Below are 19,656 nucleotides of genomic sequence, written 5' to 3'. Positions count from 1 at the left end.
GACTGCCTGTAAATAGGTGTTCTGGGACCAATTCGTGTGTGTGTGTGTGTGTCGGGCACACCATCAGGGTGGCTGAGAATTCGAGTTCATTCAACTGAACTCTGACACTGTCTCCCTGGAGTTAGCATGAGATTCCAAGGCCCTCCACTTCAGATGCCAGACCCAAGCCCAGGTTGTTACCTACGGTTCTGACCAACTGGCTATAAACCAGAGGTTTTTGCTTTTTAAAAAATATATTTTTATTGATTTCAGAGAGGAAGAAAGGGGGAGAGAGACAGAGAGAGAAACATCAATGATGAGAGAGAATCATTGATTGGCTGCCTCCTGCAGTCCCCTCACTGGGGATCCAGCCCAAAACCCAGGCATGTGCCCTTGACTGGAATCGAACCCGGGACCCTTGCATCCGCAGGCAGACACTCTATCCACTGCGCCAAACCAGCTATGGCTAAACCAGAGTTTTATAGAAGACCCATTATCTCCTCCTCAGATTAATTTGCTAGAGTGGCTCAGAACTCAGACAAATATTTTATTTACTAGATTGCCAATTTATTAGAAAAGAATATAACTCAGGAACAGCCAGATGGAAGAGACATGTAGGGTAAGGTATGGGCCAGGGGTCCTCAAACTTTTTAAACAGGGGGCCAGTTCACTGTCCCTCAAACCGTTGGAGGGCTGGACTATAGTTTAAAAAAAAAAAAACTATGAACAAATTCCTATGCGCACTGCGGGCCTGGGACAAGTTGGCTGCTAAGCAGGACAGGCAGCGGCACCCGGCGGGCCGGATAAATGTCCTCGGCGGGCCGTATGTGGCCCGCGGGCCTTAGTTTGAGGACGCCTGGTATGGGCAAACGGCTCAGAGCTCCCATGCCCTCTCTAGGCATGCTACTCGCCCCAATTTCCATGGGTTCACCAACCAGAAAGGTTGCGGGGAGGGGGGGTTTATGGAGGCTTCATTACATAGCCATGATTGATTAAAACCACTGGCATTTGGTGACTGAGTCAACCGCCAGCCCCTCTCCTCTCCATGGAGATCAGAGGGTGGGATTGAAGGCTCTGACCCTTTGGTCACATAGTTGCTCCATTGGTAACAAGCCCCCATCCTTAGGTGCTTTCTGAAAGTCACCTTAATAACATAAGGTACATTTATCATTCCCAACACCTAGGAAATTTCAATAGTTTTGGGAGCTGTGAGCCAGGAACTGTGGGTGAAGATCAAATGTATATGAGAAATACATTTTGGTCCTCTGAATGACCAAATATATATTTTTCTTATAAATCACAGTATTGAAGCCTGAGTGTGATGCCTGGCTCCAGGTCATGACCTTGAGCAAGTTACTAACCTTCTCTGTGCTTCACTTTCCTCATTTGAAAATGGGAATAATAGTAGGACCTACCTCAGAGGACTGCTATGAGCTTTTAACGCATTCATACATGTAAATTGCTTGGAACAGAGACCTATCCCCACTTAATAGGTGCTGTATAACTGTTAGCTATTACTCCAGAACAATTTTAGAAAGGTCGTTTTATGGTCTGAGAGTAATATTTGTGAACTACAGCATTTCTCCAGCTTTGCCTGCTTCTTTGAACATAAGGAGAATTTAGAGTATCAGCAAACTGAGATATCAGTGGGTTTTTATCTGATGAGTTTATATGTGAAAAGTCTATATTTAAAGAGATACTGGGTTTCCCTATGATAAAGTTTGTTTTAACTGTTTTGAAAATTTGTAGCCTCCTCCCCTCCACACACACACCAACACGTGAACTCCACCAGGGCTGGATTGTCTGTCTGCTTGATTAGTACTATGTCTCCACCTAGAACGCTGCTTTGGGACACTAGATGCTCAATAAACATTTGTAAAGTCAAATGCAATTGAACTGCTGAACAAGTGCTTTCGACTTACTGAATACTAGAAACTTTGAAATGACCTTCGGTCTAAATTCTTTTAATGGTCACAAGACCTGACAGTATTTGGCAAAGTAGTTCACAAGTGATAGTCAACGCATCCAGATTTTAAAGAGAAATTCTGTAAGTTACAAATATTTCCCAAAATTTCTGCTGAACATTTTCAATGTACACTTGCCATGAAAGCCCAGCCTTCCTTTTTGAACTCTTGCGTCTTTATCTAATTACTTCTTCCTTCAGTCAGCATCAGGCTATCAGGTTTTTCAGCTACCCTGAGGCTGTGCATGTCCTCATTGGGAGAAATAGGAGCATAACACAGAACCTGATAAAGCAGTTTCCACCACCGCTCCTCCTATGGGGAAGGACATGTAGATTAGGGGAAGTCCTCCAAACCCAGGCGGTCCAATCGGGTAGCCAGCAGCTACAGGTGGCTGTTTAAGTTAATTAAAATGAAGTAACATTTTCAGACCCAGCTCCTCGGTCACACTGGCCTCATTGCAGGTGTTCACCAGGCACATGAGGCTAGTGGCTCCCGTGTTAGACAGCACGCATCACAAAGCATACCAACACCAAGGATGTGCTAGTGCGTGGTGCTGCTCCAAAGAACTCATGTTTCTGTCTGGAAATTGGCAGCCCTGGGATTCTTAAACTACTGTATTCCCGTAAACCAAAGAGGAATACATTCTTTAAGGGACTGGCCTGAGTTGAGAGGACTGAACCTGCAGAACCCCTCACATTCCCTCACTTGGACAGAGGTCCTTAAAGATTTTGATGACACTGTTGGTGCCCCAAACTAGACTCTGGCTCCAGAAGCAAGTATTAGTAATGACCAGGGCCCCGACTGGGTGGCTCAGTTGGTTAGAGAGTCATCCCAATACCCTAAAGTTGTGGGTTCCATCCCCAGTCAGGGTACCAATGAATGCATAAATAAGTGGAACAACAAATCTCTTTCTCTCTCAAATAAATAAATAAATAAATAAATAAATAAATAAATAAATAAATAAATAAATACATTAATTAAAGAAGTAAAATTAAAAAAAAGAAATTATTTCAGAATGACCAGGAAATTATGCCAGGCGACTAGAATGGAAGTACAGAGCCCCATGGAGTCCCAAGTGCTGATGCTGCCATATTGGTACTTACTGGATCAAGCATGAAGAGGTCCACTCCTTGCCCAGTGGAAAGAGCCACCAGGGTGGCACTGCCGTAGAGGGCATAGCCCGCGGCCACGATATTGCGGCCTGGCTGCAGGGCATCCTTTTCTGAAGGCTCCTCCTCTGAGGTCTGAAGAAGAGAGGAAGAAACAATGCATTGTCTTTGGAGAGAGCCTTTGCCAAGGTGTGAGCTTCTTAACTCTCCTGAGGAATAACTTTTAAGAGTAAAATAAAAAGTTCTATTGATAGGAAACTCTGTATCTTTCCAAATACTTTCACAGTATGTTTTTGTGAAAAAGTGGAGAGGCTCTACAACCCTCTTTTGAAAGAGAAGGGTCAGAGGTCAGAAAAGTACTCAGAACATCTTGAAACAGTGATTGATAAGGCTGGGGCTAGACCCATGTCTCCCGTAGCTAAGCCAGTATCATTCTAAACAACTAACAAAATATGGGGCCAGTTTGCCCTCCACTAGTAACAGCCTAACAACTTTATTTTAAAAGCAAATCTCATCTTCTTTAAGGGTTTCTTTAAAATGTCACTTTCCCTTTAAAATTTTTCTAGGGCTACAAGTTAATTTAATTAAAAATGGCACATTCCTTTTAATATTTTTCCTTACTTTTACAATCTTGCATTCTTTCTAACACATATTTTACAAACAATTATGTTTTCATTTGACTTGTGTGTATGTGCTTAATAATTTGGCTTTATTTACAGATTCCCAGGCCACACACAGATTCTGAGAAGCAGGCCCCAGAGCAGTGGAAGCAGCATCAGCATCACTTGGGATCTCATTGGACATGCATGTCCCCAGCCTCCAGAGTCAGAAATGCTGGGCCCTCAGCATCAGCCCTCCAGGTAATTCCAGAACCACGGCTCCAAAGCGTGGTCTCCTCAGAGATGTAGATGGCAAAGGTGGTATTAGGTTTTTAAATTCAAAATCTTTAGTCATCCCCATTGGAGCTTTTGAAATACCTTTGCTCATCCATCAAAAGGATCACATTTTCTTCATATGAAACCAGAGTTCACCCAGAGCGGAGATTTTCCTTTCTCTGAACTGTGAGCCTGCGGCCTCTGCAGGGCATCACACTCTCTCCTTGGTCCTTGGAAACTTGCACTGTGACTTAAAGAAAATCCCTCCTCCCCAACTGGCTCCACTGGCCTTTAATTACTTGTAGAATCCCTGGCCTTGAAAAAAAATAACAAGAAATACTTTCTAGATCACAAGACTTCCCTCCTATTGCCCTGTCTCTGTCTTCATCTATATCCTGGAGACCAGGATGTCTGTCTACACTGCCTTCCTTCTCCTGTCCCCACAGCAGGCTGACCTTACCTACTAAATCTGATGCATATTTTCCAGTCTTCCTCTTACCTGACCTCTAGGCAGTGTTGGATCTGCTGGCTGCTGCCTCCTTCTTGAGATGCGTCTCTCCAGAGCTTCTGTCCACTTCCCTCCTGTCTGGCTTTCTTTCTAATTCTCTAGATGTGTCTTCTCACTTGCTTTTTCCAATTCCTCTTCTTAAATGTTGGTCTTCCTTCTGGTTCCTCCCCAGTGTCTACCCAGTGCAAAATGGACCTCACCCTATTCAGAATGGGGATTCTCAGCTGCTATATTTGTGCTATGAGTCCCAAACCCTCCCCACAAGTTTAAAGATTCGTGCAATGGTCCCTCAGCCCAACGTGCACCCTCTCCAATTTGGGAGCCCTCAGGGAAGCCCTCTCCAATCCTGGAGTTTCTGTCTGTCTTTGCAATCATATGAGCAAATTGTCTGAGACCCCAACCCAGTTTGGTTTGGTGCCCACAGAATAATAGAGGTCTTTTTTTTCTTTGCTCCATTGGTGAAGATTTCCTAGAAGTTGCAGGATATCTTCCCTTTAATTTTTCCTCGACACTGTGACTTTACTTATATCTCTCACCTTTGCTTTCCCTCCATCCCCCACCCACAACAGTAACTTGCTCCAGGCTCACTTTGCTCTAATGCAGGGGTCCTCAAACTTTTTAAACAGGGGGCCAGTTCACTGTCCCTCAGACCGTTGGAGGGCCGGACTATAGTTTAAAAAAAAACTATGAACAAATTCCTATGCGCACTGCGGGTCCGGGATGAGTCGGCTGCTAAGCAAGACAGGCAGCAGCACTCAGCGGGCCAGATAAATGTCCTCGGCGGGCCGCATGTGGCCCGTGGGCCGTAGTTTGAGGACTCCTGCTCTAGTGTCTAGGAGATCCCGCAACACCTCTGCCACCAGAACTACAATTCCCAGCATTTTTGGTGCTCCCCGCACTCTTGGTTTCCGCTTCCAGTCCAGGGGCTGCACCAACCAAAAGGACTGGGAACTCCAGCCGCCCCCAGGTCAGGCTGACAGGACTGGACACTCCAGTGGTATCCCTGGGACCCTGGCTGCTCGGCGCCAGTGCACACGCACTCTGGCCACAGGCTCGAAGTGGGCGGGGTCCCAGGGACGCCCGCCTCATCGCCCCAACTATGCGGAGGGCGGGTGGGCGTCCCATCCCGCCCCCGGCCACTCGGCGCCTGCGCACTGCCCACAGGCCCACTATCTTTGTTGGGTTAATTTGCATACTCACTCCTAATTGGCTGCGGGCGCCATGGAGGTATGGTCAATTTACATATTTGTCTATTATTGGTGCAGATAACACTGGGGGAGGAGCTATTAAGAGCTGTGATGGTGAAGTTAGGATGTCTGTTTGAATCCCTGTCCTGACTGGTGATGTTAATTGAGTTACTTACCTCCTCTGTACTTCAATTTGTTCACCAGTTTTTAAAAAACTGGCAGAAGTATGTGTGCCTCTCCTGGGGCTGAGGTGCGGACTGACCCGGAGTCCTGTGCTGCAGGAGGAAGAGCAGAGGCTGATTCCTGCTCTTTTTCAGAATCTCATAAATATCACACCAGCGATCTCTATTTTTATCTGTAAGCTGTACCTTCAAGGGGGAAACGAAGCTCCTTCACTCACCTAACTCATTTCTGCTTAAACTTGAAACAGCATCTTCATCTTTAACTTTCTCAGATACCAGAGAAGTGTCTTGAGTCCTTCTCTCCTCCCTCCTTGTCTCCTTGTCTCTCTTCAATACAAAAGGAGACACACCGACCCCACGGAGGTGTCCTCTAGCCCACGCAGGCTTGTCTTCCATTCTGTTCTCCGAGGCAGGAGGCAGAGGCCACTGGTCTGCACATTGCTTTTCTTCTCAGAGAGAAAGGTTAGGCCAGCGGTTCTCAACCTGTGGATCCTGACCCCTTTGGGGGTCGAACGACCCTTTCACAGGGGTCACCTAAGACCATCGGAAAACACATATTTCCGATGGTCTTAGGAACCGAGACACCACTCCTTTATCCATCTCCAGGCGGTTCCACATGCAGATACGCCCACATACGAGTACCTGGCGTGATGACATCATCGCGCCAACCCCATCACATACACCTCATACAAATACAGGTGTATGTGACAGGGTTGGCACCATAATGTACTTATGCGGACCAGTCACACGTGTAGAGAGCAGCTACTGTGTAGAGAGCAGCTGCTGTGTTGAGAGCAGCCACTCTGTTAAAAGCAGCTACTATGTTGAAAGCAGCAGTATTAGAGGTAAAACGACACTTCATGAATTATAATTACGGGGTAAATGTAAAATCATGTACTGTAAAATCATCAACTACTGCAAAAAAAAATCTGTACCATGGGAACTTAATCTGGATGCTGATCCGTCTTTTTATATTCAGCTGTGGTTGATGTGAATACTGCCCCCTTGTGATAGTAACAGGTATGTAAAAAAAACAACACAGATAATGGTAAATCATAGGAAACTTTAATGAACTGTATTGACTGAACTATGCCATGTATCATCTTTTGTATTATTAAAGCTATTGTTATATATTATTTGCATTAGCAAACCATCCCATGACAATGGATCGTGTAGAGAAGAACATTAAGAAAATAAAATATAGTGAGGATTTTGTACAGTATGGTTTTACCTCAATAATTACAGCAGGAATTGAGAAACTACAGTGTGTTATTTGTTGTGAAGTTCTATCAGCCGAATCTATGAAGCCAAACAAACTAAAAGCCATTTTGATAGCAAGCATCCGAGCTTTGCCGGCAAGGATACCAACTATTTTAGAAGCAAAGCTGATGGACTCAAGAAAGCCAGACATGACACTGGTGGCAAGTACCACAAACAAAACGTAGCAGCCATTGAAGCTTCATATTTGGTGGCACTCAGAATTGCCAGAGCTATGAAACCTCACACCATTGCTGAGGATTTACAGTTGCCAGTGGCCAAAGACATTGTTTGAGTTATGATCAGAGACGAATTTGTTATGAAATTGAGTGCAATTTCCTTATCTAACGACACTGTCCAGAGAAGAATAGATGACATGTCTACTGATATTCTTGATCAGGTAATCCAGGAAATTAAATCTGCTCCACTTACAATATTTAGTATCCAGCTTGATGAATCTACAGACATTGCAAACTGTTCACAGTTACTGGTTTACGTGAGGTATATTAATGATGGCGACTTTAAAGATGAGTTTCTTTTTTGCAAACCTCTTGAAACGACAACTACTGCACGTGATGTATTTGACACAGTTGGTTCATTTCTGAAAGAGCATAAGATCTCTTGGGAAAAGGTTTGTGGTGTTTGCACAGATGGTGCTCCAGCTATGCTAGGATGTCAATCTGGATTTCAACGTTTGGTACTGAATGAGTCACCAAAAGTAATCGGAACTCACTGTATGATTCATCAGCAAATATTAGCAATGAAGACACTTCCACAAGAGTTACAAGAAGTAATGAAAAGCGTCATAAGTTCTGTCAATTTTGTAAAGGCGAGCACTTTAAACAGTTGACTGTTTTCGCAACTGTGCAATGAGTTGGATGCGCCGAACAATGCTCTGCTATTTCACACTGAAGTGAGATGGTTGTCGAGAGGAAAAGGTTTAAAACGTGTTTTTGAGCTTTGTGATGAACTCAAAACGTTTTTTAATCAGAAAGCAAGACCGCAGTTCGAAGCACTTTTCAGCGATGAAAGTGAACTGCAGAAAATAGCTTACTTGGTTGACATCTTTGCCATCTTGAGTGCGTTAAATTTATCACTGCAAGGACCAAATGCAACATGCCTCAATTTGTCTGAAAAGATCAAATCATTGCAAATGAAACTTTAGCTTTGGCAAAAAAAAAATTGGATGAAAATAAAATTTACATGTTGCCTACCTTATCTGCTTTCTTTGAGGAACATGACATTGAACCAGACAGGATTACGATGATAATTTCTGTGAAAGAACACTTGCACATGCTTGCAGACGAAATGTCATCATACTTTCCAAATCTACCTGACATCCCATTTGCACTTGTCAGAAGCCCATTCACAGTCAAAGTTGAAGGTGTTCCCGAGACAGCACAAGAGGAGTTCATTGAACTTATTAACAGCAATGCAGCAAGAACTGATTTCTCTACAATGCCATTTACAAAATTCTGGATCAAGTGTTTGCAGTCATATCCTGTTCTGTCTGAGACTGTGTTGCACCTTCTTCCATTTCCAACAACATATCTTTGTGAAACATGGTTTTACAGCTTGTTGGTTATCAAGTCTAAATACAGAAGTAGACTTGTTGTGGAAGATGATCTTTGTTGTGCTCTTGCAAAAACTGCCCCGAGAATTTCTGATCCGGTGAGAAAGAAGCAATCTCAACCTTTGCACTGACGTTGGCTTTTTACGCATACTGTCGCAAAATGTAGCAATATAGTTTACTGTTGTTATATTAAGACTGTTACCCATGCTACACCATGCTTCAAGACAAAATTTCATTTATTTGTAATTAGAAATAAATATTTCACAATATATAATTACATATTGTTTTGTGATTAATCACTATGCTTTAATTATGTTCGATTTGTAACAATGAAAATACATCCTGTATATCAGATATTTACATTACGATTCATAACAGTAGCAAAATTACAGTTACGAAGTAGCAACGAAAGTAATTTTATGGTTGGGGGTCACCACAACATGAGGAACTGTATTAAAGGGTCGCGGCATTAGGAAGGTTGAGAACCACTGGGTTAGGCTAATTCATATATTCTGCCAAAGTTAGTTTTCTGCTAAGCTTTTGCCCTGAAAATCAAATTTTTGCCCCTTTTTTGGGACAACCATCAGCCAAGCATTATCCATATGTGCAGACAGCACCTTGGCTGGCCCTGCATTAGTTTGATCTTAGGGAGTTGAGTGGAAAGAGTGTCGACCGTGCAGCCAGAGAGATGGGCCTCAGAAACCAGTCCAAGGGCAAGTTACCCAACTGAACAACCTTGAGACCCTCAAGTGCCTCCTTCCGCCCAGAAGCTATCCTGATTGGAGCAAGGACTGACTCTCAGGTGGAGGAGGCGTGTGGAGTATGTGGTTGTCATGCAGTTTCTGATGGCCACAGACTAACCCAGCTGATCTCATTATTGTTAGGTATGTGGAGCAGATGGAACGGCCCCAAAGATATCCTGCTTCCCAGAGCCTGGGACTATGTTGTGTTACATGGCAAAAGGGACCTTGCAGATATAATTAGAGTTTTACCTATTTAAATAGCAGCTTACCCGGGACTATCCGGGGAACCCAAATCTGATCAGATGAACTGTTGAAAGCAAAGACATTACTGTGGCTGGGGCAGGGCAATGGGCCAAAGTGAAGGTGTCAGAGAGACCAGAGGAGTGAGAAAGGCTGATCCTGTCTTTGCTGGCTCTGCGGACATAGGAGTCACAAACCAGGCAATGCAGGAAGCCTCCAGAAACTGAGAAGGAGCCCCAGCACCGGCCAGCCAAGAAGCCAGGACCTCCCACAACGCCCATGAGCCTGGAAGCTCCGCTGCCCCCGCAGCCCCGCTCCCCGACCTGATCCGAGGCCAGGCTGGCACGGGGTTTGGCTGGGGAGACGCTGAGCAGAGAACCCAGCCACCTGCCAGGCTCCCGACCTCGGAACCAGGAGATCGCCGGGCGGCGGCGTTTGAGCGCTAACGCGTGGTGAATTGTCAAGGCAGCGATAGAATGCAGCCAGATTGGAGACACATGAAGGAGAAACATGCCGCCTGGAGCCCACTCCGTGTCTGACGTCTGTGTCTCCTTCCGGTTTTTAAACAAGGCCCGTCTGTCCCCTCCCTTTGCCGGCCGCGAACGCAGTGCCCAGGAGGGGGCATGGTCGCCGGGTTCCCCCTGCGGCGACGGGGGCGGAGCGGGCTTCGAGGCGCCCAGGGGCCTCTCTGCTTCGTGGGAGGACAGATTAGACCTCCAGACTCGCGGCTCCCAGGCCAGGAACCTCCGGAAACCACCAGAGGAAAGGCATTGAAGGTCAGACGGCTACTCACCTTTCTGTAGATGGCAAATATGGTTCCAATGGAGGCCAGGCAGTCGATGTTGGAAGATCCATCCAGGGGGTCAAAGCAGACCACATACTTCCCCTAAATGCACAGAGGGAAGAACCACTTCCGGTCAACACAGACTATGCGAGTGGCTGTGCGGGGCAGATGACACGGCACCAGAAAGTGATTGCGAGCAAAGGGATATTTTATCAAAAAATGCAATTACTTAAGAAAGCAGAGTGTACCTGCGCATGTGACTGTGCCACTCAGCGCCTGCCAGCCCACCACAGAGCAGTGAAGGCCACACAGAGCCATGGCGGTCCCTCCACCTCCAAAAAGCGTGCCCCCTGCCTGCTCTGGGCCCTCCTACCTGGGCCCCGCGGGGGACTTGGAGCTGCTGAGGCTGGGAGAGGAAGGTCTGAAATGGGCATCTTGCAGGGAAGAGGCGGGTAAGCTGAAGATAAACTTGGACTCACTCCACCCACATCCACAGTAGGGCCAGTTAGAGATTTTTATTTTTATTTTTATTTTTAGTTATAGATTTATTGATAATGCTGTCTGACTCTGCCCCATTTTTTTTCTTCTTCATTTTGGAGCATTTTTGCCAAAAATAAAAAATCAGAAAGTCTCAGAGCAATGCCCAGGCCCTGTGGGTCTTACTAAGATAGCTGGTATGCATAGATACCTCAGAGGATTAAAGACACTCCTCTGCATCCAGCCCCTGCGGAGGTGAAGGCCAGAAGACAGAGCAGGGCGAGGGGGGAGGGTGTCTATGATACCACGCTCCTCACAAGCAGTCCAGCCAGCGTTGCACGAGGAGAAGTCACCAGATACTTCTTACAGGCCTCCTTTGTGCAAGGCCTATGCAAGCCTGAGAGGAGGACTGGAGTCTCCTGGCTAATTAAACACAGTAATAAAATGTGAGCCTTGCCTGGCCCGTTTGCTCAGTGGCGGGAAGGGATGAGGGTTCAATTCCCAGTCAATGGCCCATATCTCAGTTGGGAGTTCAATCTCCAGCCCTGTCGGGGCATGTGTGGGCAGGTAACTAATTGATGTGTCTATCTCACGTGGATGTTCCTCTCTTTCTCTCTCTCTCCCCTCATTTTCCCTCCCTTACACTCTGACTAAAAATCAATGGAGGAAATATCATCAGGTGAGGAGTAAAAAAAAAACAAAAAAACACAAAACCTGAGCCCTGGCTGGGTAGCTCAGTTGGTTATAGTATCATCCTGATACGCCAGGATGTGGGTATCATCCCTGGTCAGGGCACATACAAGAACCAATGAATGCACAATAAGTGGGACAACAAATTGATGTTGCTCTTTCCCTGCTACCCCCCCCCCCTTTACTCTCTCTCTCTCTCTAAAATCAACAAATAAAAATTAAAAAAATAATATACATTCCTTTAAAAAAAACTTGAAGTAAAATGGGAATCATTTCTACTGCCACTAAAATTACTTTTCCATGACTTTCCAATGGGTAATGCCCTACCTTAAGTTGAGCTTTATTTCCTCCCTCCCGCCCCTTGCTCAACAGGGGGAAAGGGCACAAAAAAGTGGGGTAATTCATAAACTTGGAAATTTCCCATTCTCCCTGAGAATAATCCAGCTTAGCCCATTCACTCATTCATGTATTCAATCAATATTTGTTGGGCATCTATCATATGTTGGAAAGTATTTAGGGAACTTATATGGAAAGAGGCAAGGAGTATTCAAGAACTAGCATGAAGACATGTGTGACTCAGGTCAGCTGGGAAAGAAAACAGTAGATCAGACTGGAGAGAGAATTGAGTGTCACATCAGTGGAAATTGAAAGTTGAAAAGAGTAGGTGTGATTTAACTTAAATTATATGACAAGAAGAGTAAAGTGTTTTTCATAGTCCCTGGCATACAGTAGGTGCTTAATAAATTTGGCTTTACCTTTTCCGTCCTACCAGCTAATCATAAAGAAATGGCACGTTGTCCCTAACACCCAGCGTATAAATCAAGGGCCAATAGTCCCAGCATGTATTTTGTATTTCTGTATCACAGCTGAACATAGTTGAATTTTTTGGCCACCAGCAAACCTCTCTCTTTAGTAAACTGTCCATGAAACCAGAGTGAATATGGACCCTCCCAGCCATGCCCTGACTAACCAAGTTGACCATTATATTAATGCAAGAGAGCCACCATCTTTACGACTTCTGTATTAGACTGACCGTGTGTCAGGAATGAAGAAACCTCTATTGAAATCATAACCCCCTTGAGGAAGAGGGGCGGGGGGAGAAGGGGTATAGAAATGGGGAGGGAAAAAGTAAGAAGCTGTATAGTAAGGCTCTTCCCAGGAACTCTATTCTTTACTGAACTTGATGATTTTCAATTCCCCCCAAAATGCCAGTACTAGTCACCGATGGATACGTTAAATGAAAATCCATGAACCCCACTGCACAGATGCTATATGTATCCAGCAGTAAGGGTGTCTGGGAAATGCTGGGCCCTCTGTTTAACCCTCTGTGACTGTTTAACTCTCTGTAACCTCAGGTTTGGCTGACTACCCAGAAAGCCGGAATGCCACCCAAAGATAAACACCAGGCCCCAGGAAGGAGGTTTATGAATGTATAGAGTGTGGATAACTGCCTGATGTTACCTGTTAACTCAGGAATGCCTTGTTCTTTCTAGTGGTCTATATGACTACCCACCACACAGTTTTACTATTAACCCCCGTGAGAAAGAGACCCTATCCTGGAAGGGTGTCTTTGGAGTCAGATGGGATCAGGCAGTTTAGGGCAAATGCCGTGGGGAGGGGGGGGAGGGAGGAGATGGTAGTTAAGGAGGGAACGAGCCAGATGGTCAAGATGTGAGCAAGATGGGTGGAATGTACCAGTCAACCATAGAGCTGCCCTCCCCTCCGGAACCCACGAGTGGGAAATGAGGGCAAAAAGAGATTGGCTGGTGTTTTTTTGAAAGAGCCAATAGAGGGCAAGAGAGGAAAATATAAACCTCAAGACTAGTGAGCTTCCACAGGAACCCTTTTCAGGACCCCTCTCCCATGCTGAGAGCTTTGTTACTTTTGCTGTAATAAACTTTGTTTCCCTTTGCCTACCCCTCCCTTGTCTGTGAATTCTTTCATCAGCTTCTGGAGACAACAAACCCAACAGTTCAGACTGGAGTCCCACAACTCTGGGAACAGCTGCTTTGCCCTTGTATGTGAGTTTCTCCTATTAAAGCTCTTATGAATTTGGATAAGGTTATGTGTCAGTTCTTCAGAATCCATCCTGAATTTAGGCTTTTGGGGCATCTTGGTAAACCACTCTGATTTATATTCTGAATGAGTCACTGTCCTGCTATGGAGTATTTTTTTTTTTTGCAAGAGAGCATAAGACTTCCAACTAAAGACGTATGCAGTAGTTTACGGAAAACCAAGTAAGCTAAGCAATAGAGGAAAATCCCAGAAACAAGAAATGCAAGGCAACAATCTTCTCAACTCAGTATCACCACCTGGTGGTGATGAGCAGAACTGCATCCCCCTTCCGCACGCACCCTCTTGTCCTTGGCGGTGATTATGGCCTCTTTATTCTCTTCTGAGACCAGTACACAGGTGCTGTAGGAGGACTGGAGCATGTTGATGACCAGGGAGTTGGACAACACATCCAGTTTCTTCACCTCATCCCCTGTCACGTTCACACTTCCCGCAATCCCATACCTAAGAAGACCAAAAAAAAAAAAACAAACAAAAAAAACAAAGTTGATTGACATCACTGAAGGATCCTGAACTCCAACAAACAAGTCCAGACACCAACACACCACCAGTATGTCTACCTTTCCCTTCATGGCTCCGGGGTCTCCAAATGATAAACACAGCCCCAGAATGTCATGTCCCACAGCACGGATTCTCAGCTTGCTTCCTGTACACCTCCAGGGCATATTGTGCTGGTCCCCTGTTCTCCTGACATGCTAAACAGAATTCAGCGTTACTAATTTACAACCCTGCCCTGGGCTACAGCTGCCGCAGAGTTAGAGCTCTAAAGTCAGACAGCCCTCTAATTAATGATCCCAAAAGTAAAGAACCGTGACTTTCCAGCCCTGGAGTTTCAATATTTGTTATTTATCTCATATAGTGGCCTGCTGGGCTGAATTAAAAATCACCCTGCTATCGAATGGTTTTACTTGAATAAGAAGGAAATTTGGAGACAGACTTAACTAATTTAATATGGTTTTTCACTATCTCTTTTCAAACAATATCAGAAAAAGCACGACTATATACTCCTATCTAGGGTTTTGTGTTTTAGAGTATTAATATGGAAAGGTCTCAGACCTTCCACCCTTATGGGAGTCAGATCACTGGTCCACCCAGAGTTCCCAAGTCCCCACAATGGAAGGGGAACCCATCACGCCCCACCAGCAATGCCTGTTCCCACACTGACATTGTCCCTTGTGCCTCTCAGCCTCATGTGGCCAGTCTCAGCCTCCAGACCCACTGGACTCACACCTGCCTTATGACCAAACCCTAGGTTTGCTGCCCCGCCCCCATGCTCTTCCCTCCAAGAGCCACAAGGCTACCACCCCACTCACGCCTTTTGCATTCCAACAGCTGCACAGGTCCTGTGGCCCCCAGTGCCCGGCAAGCTTTCCTTTCATTTTCACCTTGACTCATGGCGCTCCCCCCACAGGAGCACTCCCTGCACAGGCAGCATTTCCCTACCGACCTCCTGACCTGCTCTGGAAGCTTCCCAGTCCCCCTTCATGTTCCCACCACACACCAGGCACACCCCTGCCATCCCGTCCACAGCGGCTCACCATCTACTCATGGGAATGTCTTTCCCACTAGGTTACCTGCCCACTGAAACTCTGTGTTTATTTCCTCCGTATTCCGAGTCATAGGAGAAGCTCGATACCTATTCACTGAATGGTGAATAAAGGATGCAGAGCAGTAATTTCTCTCCCTCTCCCTTTTAAAGACCATTTATTTGTTGAAAAAAATCCCCAGGTGGATTAACAGGTAGCCTGGGTTAAGAACCTTGGATTTAGCCACAGTGGGGACAAGTCCTTCCCCACCCTCTTCCCTGACGGATAGATCCCCCTCCCCCAGAGTCCTCCCCATCATTCGCTGTCTGCTGTGATGTCAGGTGCTGAGCCACTGCCTTGGAAAACAATACCGATAGCCGGGTTCAAAATAAAAGCAAATAAACAAATAACAGCAATAGCAAAGCTGGGTTATTGTGCATCAGAGTTTAATGTGGATTCTTGAGGCGGATGTTGCGGGGAAATGAAGAGCGGGGGTTCCCCAGGTCTTTGGTGGGCGGAGATGAACAACAGGTTCTCTGCCCTGTGCTTGCAAGCCCCCCAAACATCCCACAGAACACACCCTTACCCACCCCTCAACAGGCCCCTCCCCCGCCCCCCAGGCACTGGGCGCCCTGCACCCACACCCTTGCTTCCAGAGGGATGGAGGCTCATGCACAATGAGGACTAACTGCCCAACAACCCCTCCAAGTGAGAGCCTGGGTGAGGGGGTGCTTCATCGCCCCCAGGAAACTCTAACCACTGAACAGCCCTAAAACTTTCCTGACCATGTTTAAGTGGGATGTCCCATCATTTGACAAGAAAAGCCATGGAGAGGTTTTCAGGGGAGGCCTTCTAGCATTCCCTTCTTCCTACGGCCAGGAGTGGAGAAAAAAGAAGGAAAAAGAGAATGTCTGACCACTTTTAAGTCGTATGCATAGAGCCTGTGCCTAGAAACGTCTTCCCAAGAAGAGGAAGCGAAGGATGAGGGGCATGAGGCCCCTGAAGTGGAAGTGGCAGGAGCCTGTGGAGAGTCCCCCTCTCCTGAGCAGAATTCCTCTGGGACAGAGTGCAACCTGTTCGCTCTCTGAGAAGCAATCCCAGGAGCCTCTTCAAAGAATCTCAGCATCTTGCTAGAAAGAAGGAATTTCCAGCAAATGGACTGCTCCCACTGCACTGTGGGTGCTTTCACAGAGGAGAGGGGAAGGCCGCTGTCTGAATGGGCAGAAAGTGGATTCCTCGCGCCGGACCAAGGAAAACTCAGCACCCCCAGCAAATGTGGGAGCCTGACGTCTCGTTTCCACGGGCTGCGCCTGCCACCTAGTGGTCAGTCTGCAGCATCGACCAACCAGTTGGCAAATTTCCCCAGGTCTGGGCTGTGAACTATGGTAATAAAGAGCGTTTACTGAGCATTGAGGGTTGGCACCGTCGAAATCATCATCACATGGACTTACCCTTACAACAGCCCTACAAGTTAGGGGCTATTAGTATCCTCTCCAGTTTGGAAACTGAGGTCCTAGTGAGAATGATGAACTGTCCACGAACTCATGGAAGGAAAAGCCAGGTCAGATGAGCACCTTAATTATCCAATTCCTGAGTCCGTTTCATCTGGACATTAACGGCCAGAGACTCAGTTCTGCCGCCGATTGATCCGACCCTACCACAGCAGCCGCTGCCCAGCGCGCGTCCTGCCAGAGCAGGAGCCCAGTGGACTTGGGTGAATAACGCTTAGATGCCAGCAGGAGAGGGCACCAAGCAAAGCAGGGCCCACATACAGGGCGAGGCAAGTCACTGCCTAGTGTCACTCAGCAGGCCCCCTCACCTGGCAGGCGCAGGGCACAGGCAAATGGCTGCACTCACATTCGTGAGGGTCCTTGAGTGTAGAGCTCAGCATTATCTCCAAATGACAGCAATACAGAGTGGGGAAAAACTGACCATAAGGCGTCTTTATCTGGATCCCGTTAATGGGTCACAAAACCTTGTGTAAGTAATTACGTAATTATCTTGTGGTAATTATATCTTGTCATATAATGCTATCACATTTTTGTGTTAAAAGCACTACATTGTCTTGCTTTTTATTTTCTGTTCTGTTTTGTTAATCCTCATCCGAGGATATTTTTTCCCCCATTGATTTTTAGAGAGAGTGGAAGGGAGAGTGACAGAGAGAGAGAGAGACATCGATGTGAGAGAGACACATTGAATGGTTGCCTCCCACATGCTCCCTGACTGGGGCTAGGGATTGAACCTGCAACCGAGGTACGTGCCCTTGAACAAAATCAAACCCCTGACCCTACCCTTCAGTCCACAGGCCGACACTCTAACCACTGAGCTACCGGCCAGGGCTATTTTATTTTTTTCATTTAGTTTATCGTTATTGTTGAAAGTATTACAAATGTCCCTTAAAAAAGAAATTGTTAATAATAAAATTTTAAATATAGGATTTTGTTATTTCTTCATTTTAGAGTAATAATAATCCTATATAATAAAAGGGTAATATGCAATTCAATGGAACGGCAGAACGACCGGTCGCTATGATGTGCACTGACCACCAGGGGGAAGATGCTCAATGCAGGAGCTGCTCCCTGGTGGTCAGTGTGCTCCCACAGGGGGACGCCACTCAGTCAGAAGCCGGGCTCACAGCTGGTGAGCGCAGTGGTGGTGGCGGGAGCCTCTCCCTTCTTCACAGCAGCACTAAGGATGTCTGACTGATGGCTTAGGCCCACTGGCCCGCTCCTCCCCCCTCCCCCGTCCCCGCACCATCAGTTGGATATCCCCCCCCGAGGGCTCCTGGACTGCAAAAGAGAACAGGCAGGCTGAGGGACCCCCACCGGGCCTCTAGTAATAAATAATAGGCCCCTTCAACTTCTGGGAGGACCTCACTGGAATGACTACAATGAAAAGGAAAGTACAAAGAAGACTGCTTCTTTTTATTACACTTACACTGAACACTTGGCTGTGTTGGTCAGTGTCCGTGGCCTGAACTTGGCCTCATTCTGTGCTTGAATAAAGCACTAAAGAGAACAACGTGTAGAATGCTGTACACTAAAAAGTTGTTTTAAAGACAAAAGGCTCCTTTCGGTGTAAGAAAGGAGATGTAGCTGGGACCCTGAGAAGTTATTTTGTAAATAATAACTGATGAATTGGCCAAGGTCATGACAATAAAACGTTCCCATCTGCGAAGGGCATAGTCTCCTGGCTGTTTCTTTGTGCCAGTGAGAATGCAAATAATTCAACATGTTTTAATGTAACAAGTCACTGAGCTTGCTATCATTATAATGGCAACTGGAAAAATTATATACATATATATTTTTTTTCTCCATAGCATTTCTCCAAGTATTTTGTTCCCTTCTTGAAAAAAGTCTAAGTCCCCTTTGGTAAAGGGGACAGAAATTTTAAGGCAGCTTCCATGCAGGGCACATAGGCAAAGCGCTTTGGCCAGATTTCCTGCCAAGTGCCTGCCGCTTGCGCACACCCCACCCGGGCCCTGTCCCCAGTCCGTGGCTCTGCGCACCCGCACCTGCTCCCAGACTCACAGGTTGGCCAGGCCGGCCTTGCGCACGGCCGAGGAGATGGCCTTGATGGCCGTCAGCATGGAGTTCAGCAGCTGCGTGAGCTCCCCTGTCCCTTTCGCCTGACGCCCCCTTTCCATCACATAGCGGGTGAGGGTGAGCATGTCCGTTTCGAAGGGGCTTCTGTCCGTCATTGTGGCTGGTCCTTTTCCAAATCCCCCTCTTTTTCCTGCAGAAACCCTTGCTTGTCTGCAAGAGCTGTAGCTCCGTGGTAGCAGAGCTGGCCAGGACCTTTAAGGAACAGTGTCCCAGCCCACGTGGTTGAGATCACTGGGCAAGCCCTCCAGGATCTCTCTTGGGCGTGGCTACCCTCCAGGCTGCCAAGGCCCACAGCAAGCTGGAAATAGAACCGGGAACCCGGAGACACAGACCTACTTTCTCTTGTGAGCTGCTCTCTTTCAAGACCCAAGAAGCCACCATTTAGTAATAGGTGGGAGATGAGAAATCCAGCCACTGAAAAGATCCACAGAGCCCTTTTATTCGAGGACTGCACAGTCTGATGCAGAGTCCAGTTCCCCCTGGTTACAGAGAGCACATGGGCAGATATCTTACCTGGGGTCCAGGTGACATAATAACGTAATGGCAATCCTGGGACCGCTTAGCCAGGGTTCTTTCCTGTAAGTTTGAAGGATGCTTTTTATTTCCAAAAAAACATGTATGACTGGACGGATAGCCCTAAGAGATATCCAAATCTGGCAGACATAGATTATATTCCTAGCACAGTGCCTAGCACCAGGGTTATTTTATCAATTTCTCTAGATTTGTACTTTTATAACAAAAACGAGAGGCCTGGTGCATAGATCTGTGCACCGGTGGGGTCCCTCAGCCTGGCCTGCGGGGATCGGGCAGAAACTGGCTCTCCAACATCCCCCGAGGGGTCCCGGATTGCAAGAGGGCAGTTCTCGGGTGATGCACTCCGGAAT

The 19,656-nt window shown here is 46.6% G+C and overlaps 1 protein-coding gene across 2 annotated transcripts in view; it reads right to left on the bottom strand.

Annotated features, from left to right (window-relative positions):
• The window catches only part of FBP2 (fructose-bisphosphatase 2), a 29,775-nt gene extending 10,792 nt beyond the window's left edge, over window positions 1–18,983 (bottom strand). Inside the window, exons 1-4 of one of the 2 annotated variants that reach the window (XM_080669088.1) lie at window positions 18,698–18,983; window positions 13,923–14,085; window positions 10,411–10,503; window positions 3,047–3,187 (exon numbers count right to left, since the gene is read on the bottom strand). In XM_080669088.1, the coding sequence (XP_080525214.1) occupies window positions 3,047–3,187; window positions 10,411–10,503; window positions 13,923–14,085; window positions 18,698–18,867 (567 nt within the window). In that variant the 5' untranslated portion in view covers window positions 18,868–18,983. The remainder of the gene's footprint in view (window positions 1–3,046; window positions 3,188–10,410; window positions 10,504–13,922; window positions 14,086–18,697) is intronic. The other variant, XM_080669089.1, reaches the window with a different exon arrangement.
• Between the last annotated feature and the right edge of the window lie 673 nt (window positions 18,984–19,656).

Source organism: Plecotus auritus (genome assembly GCF_963455305.1).
Source record: "Plecotus auritus genome assembly, chromosome: 5".
In the NCBI taxonomy this organism is placed as follows: domain Eukaryota; kingdom Metazoa; phylum Chordata; class Mammalia; order Chiroptera; family Vespertilionidae; genus Plecotus; species Plecotus auritus.
This window is presented reverse-complemented; position numbering and strand designations above follow the sequence as displayed.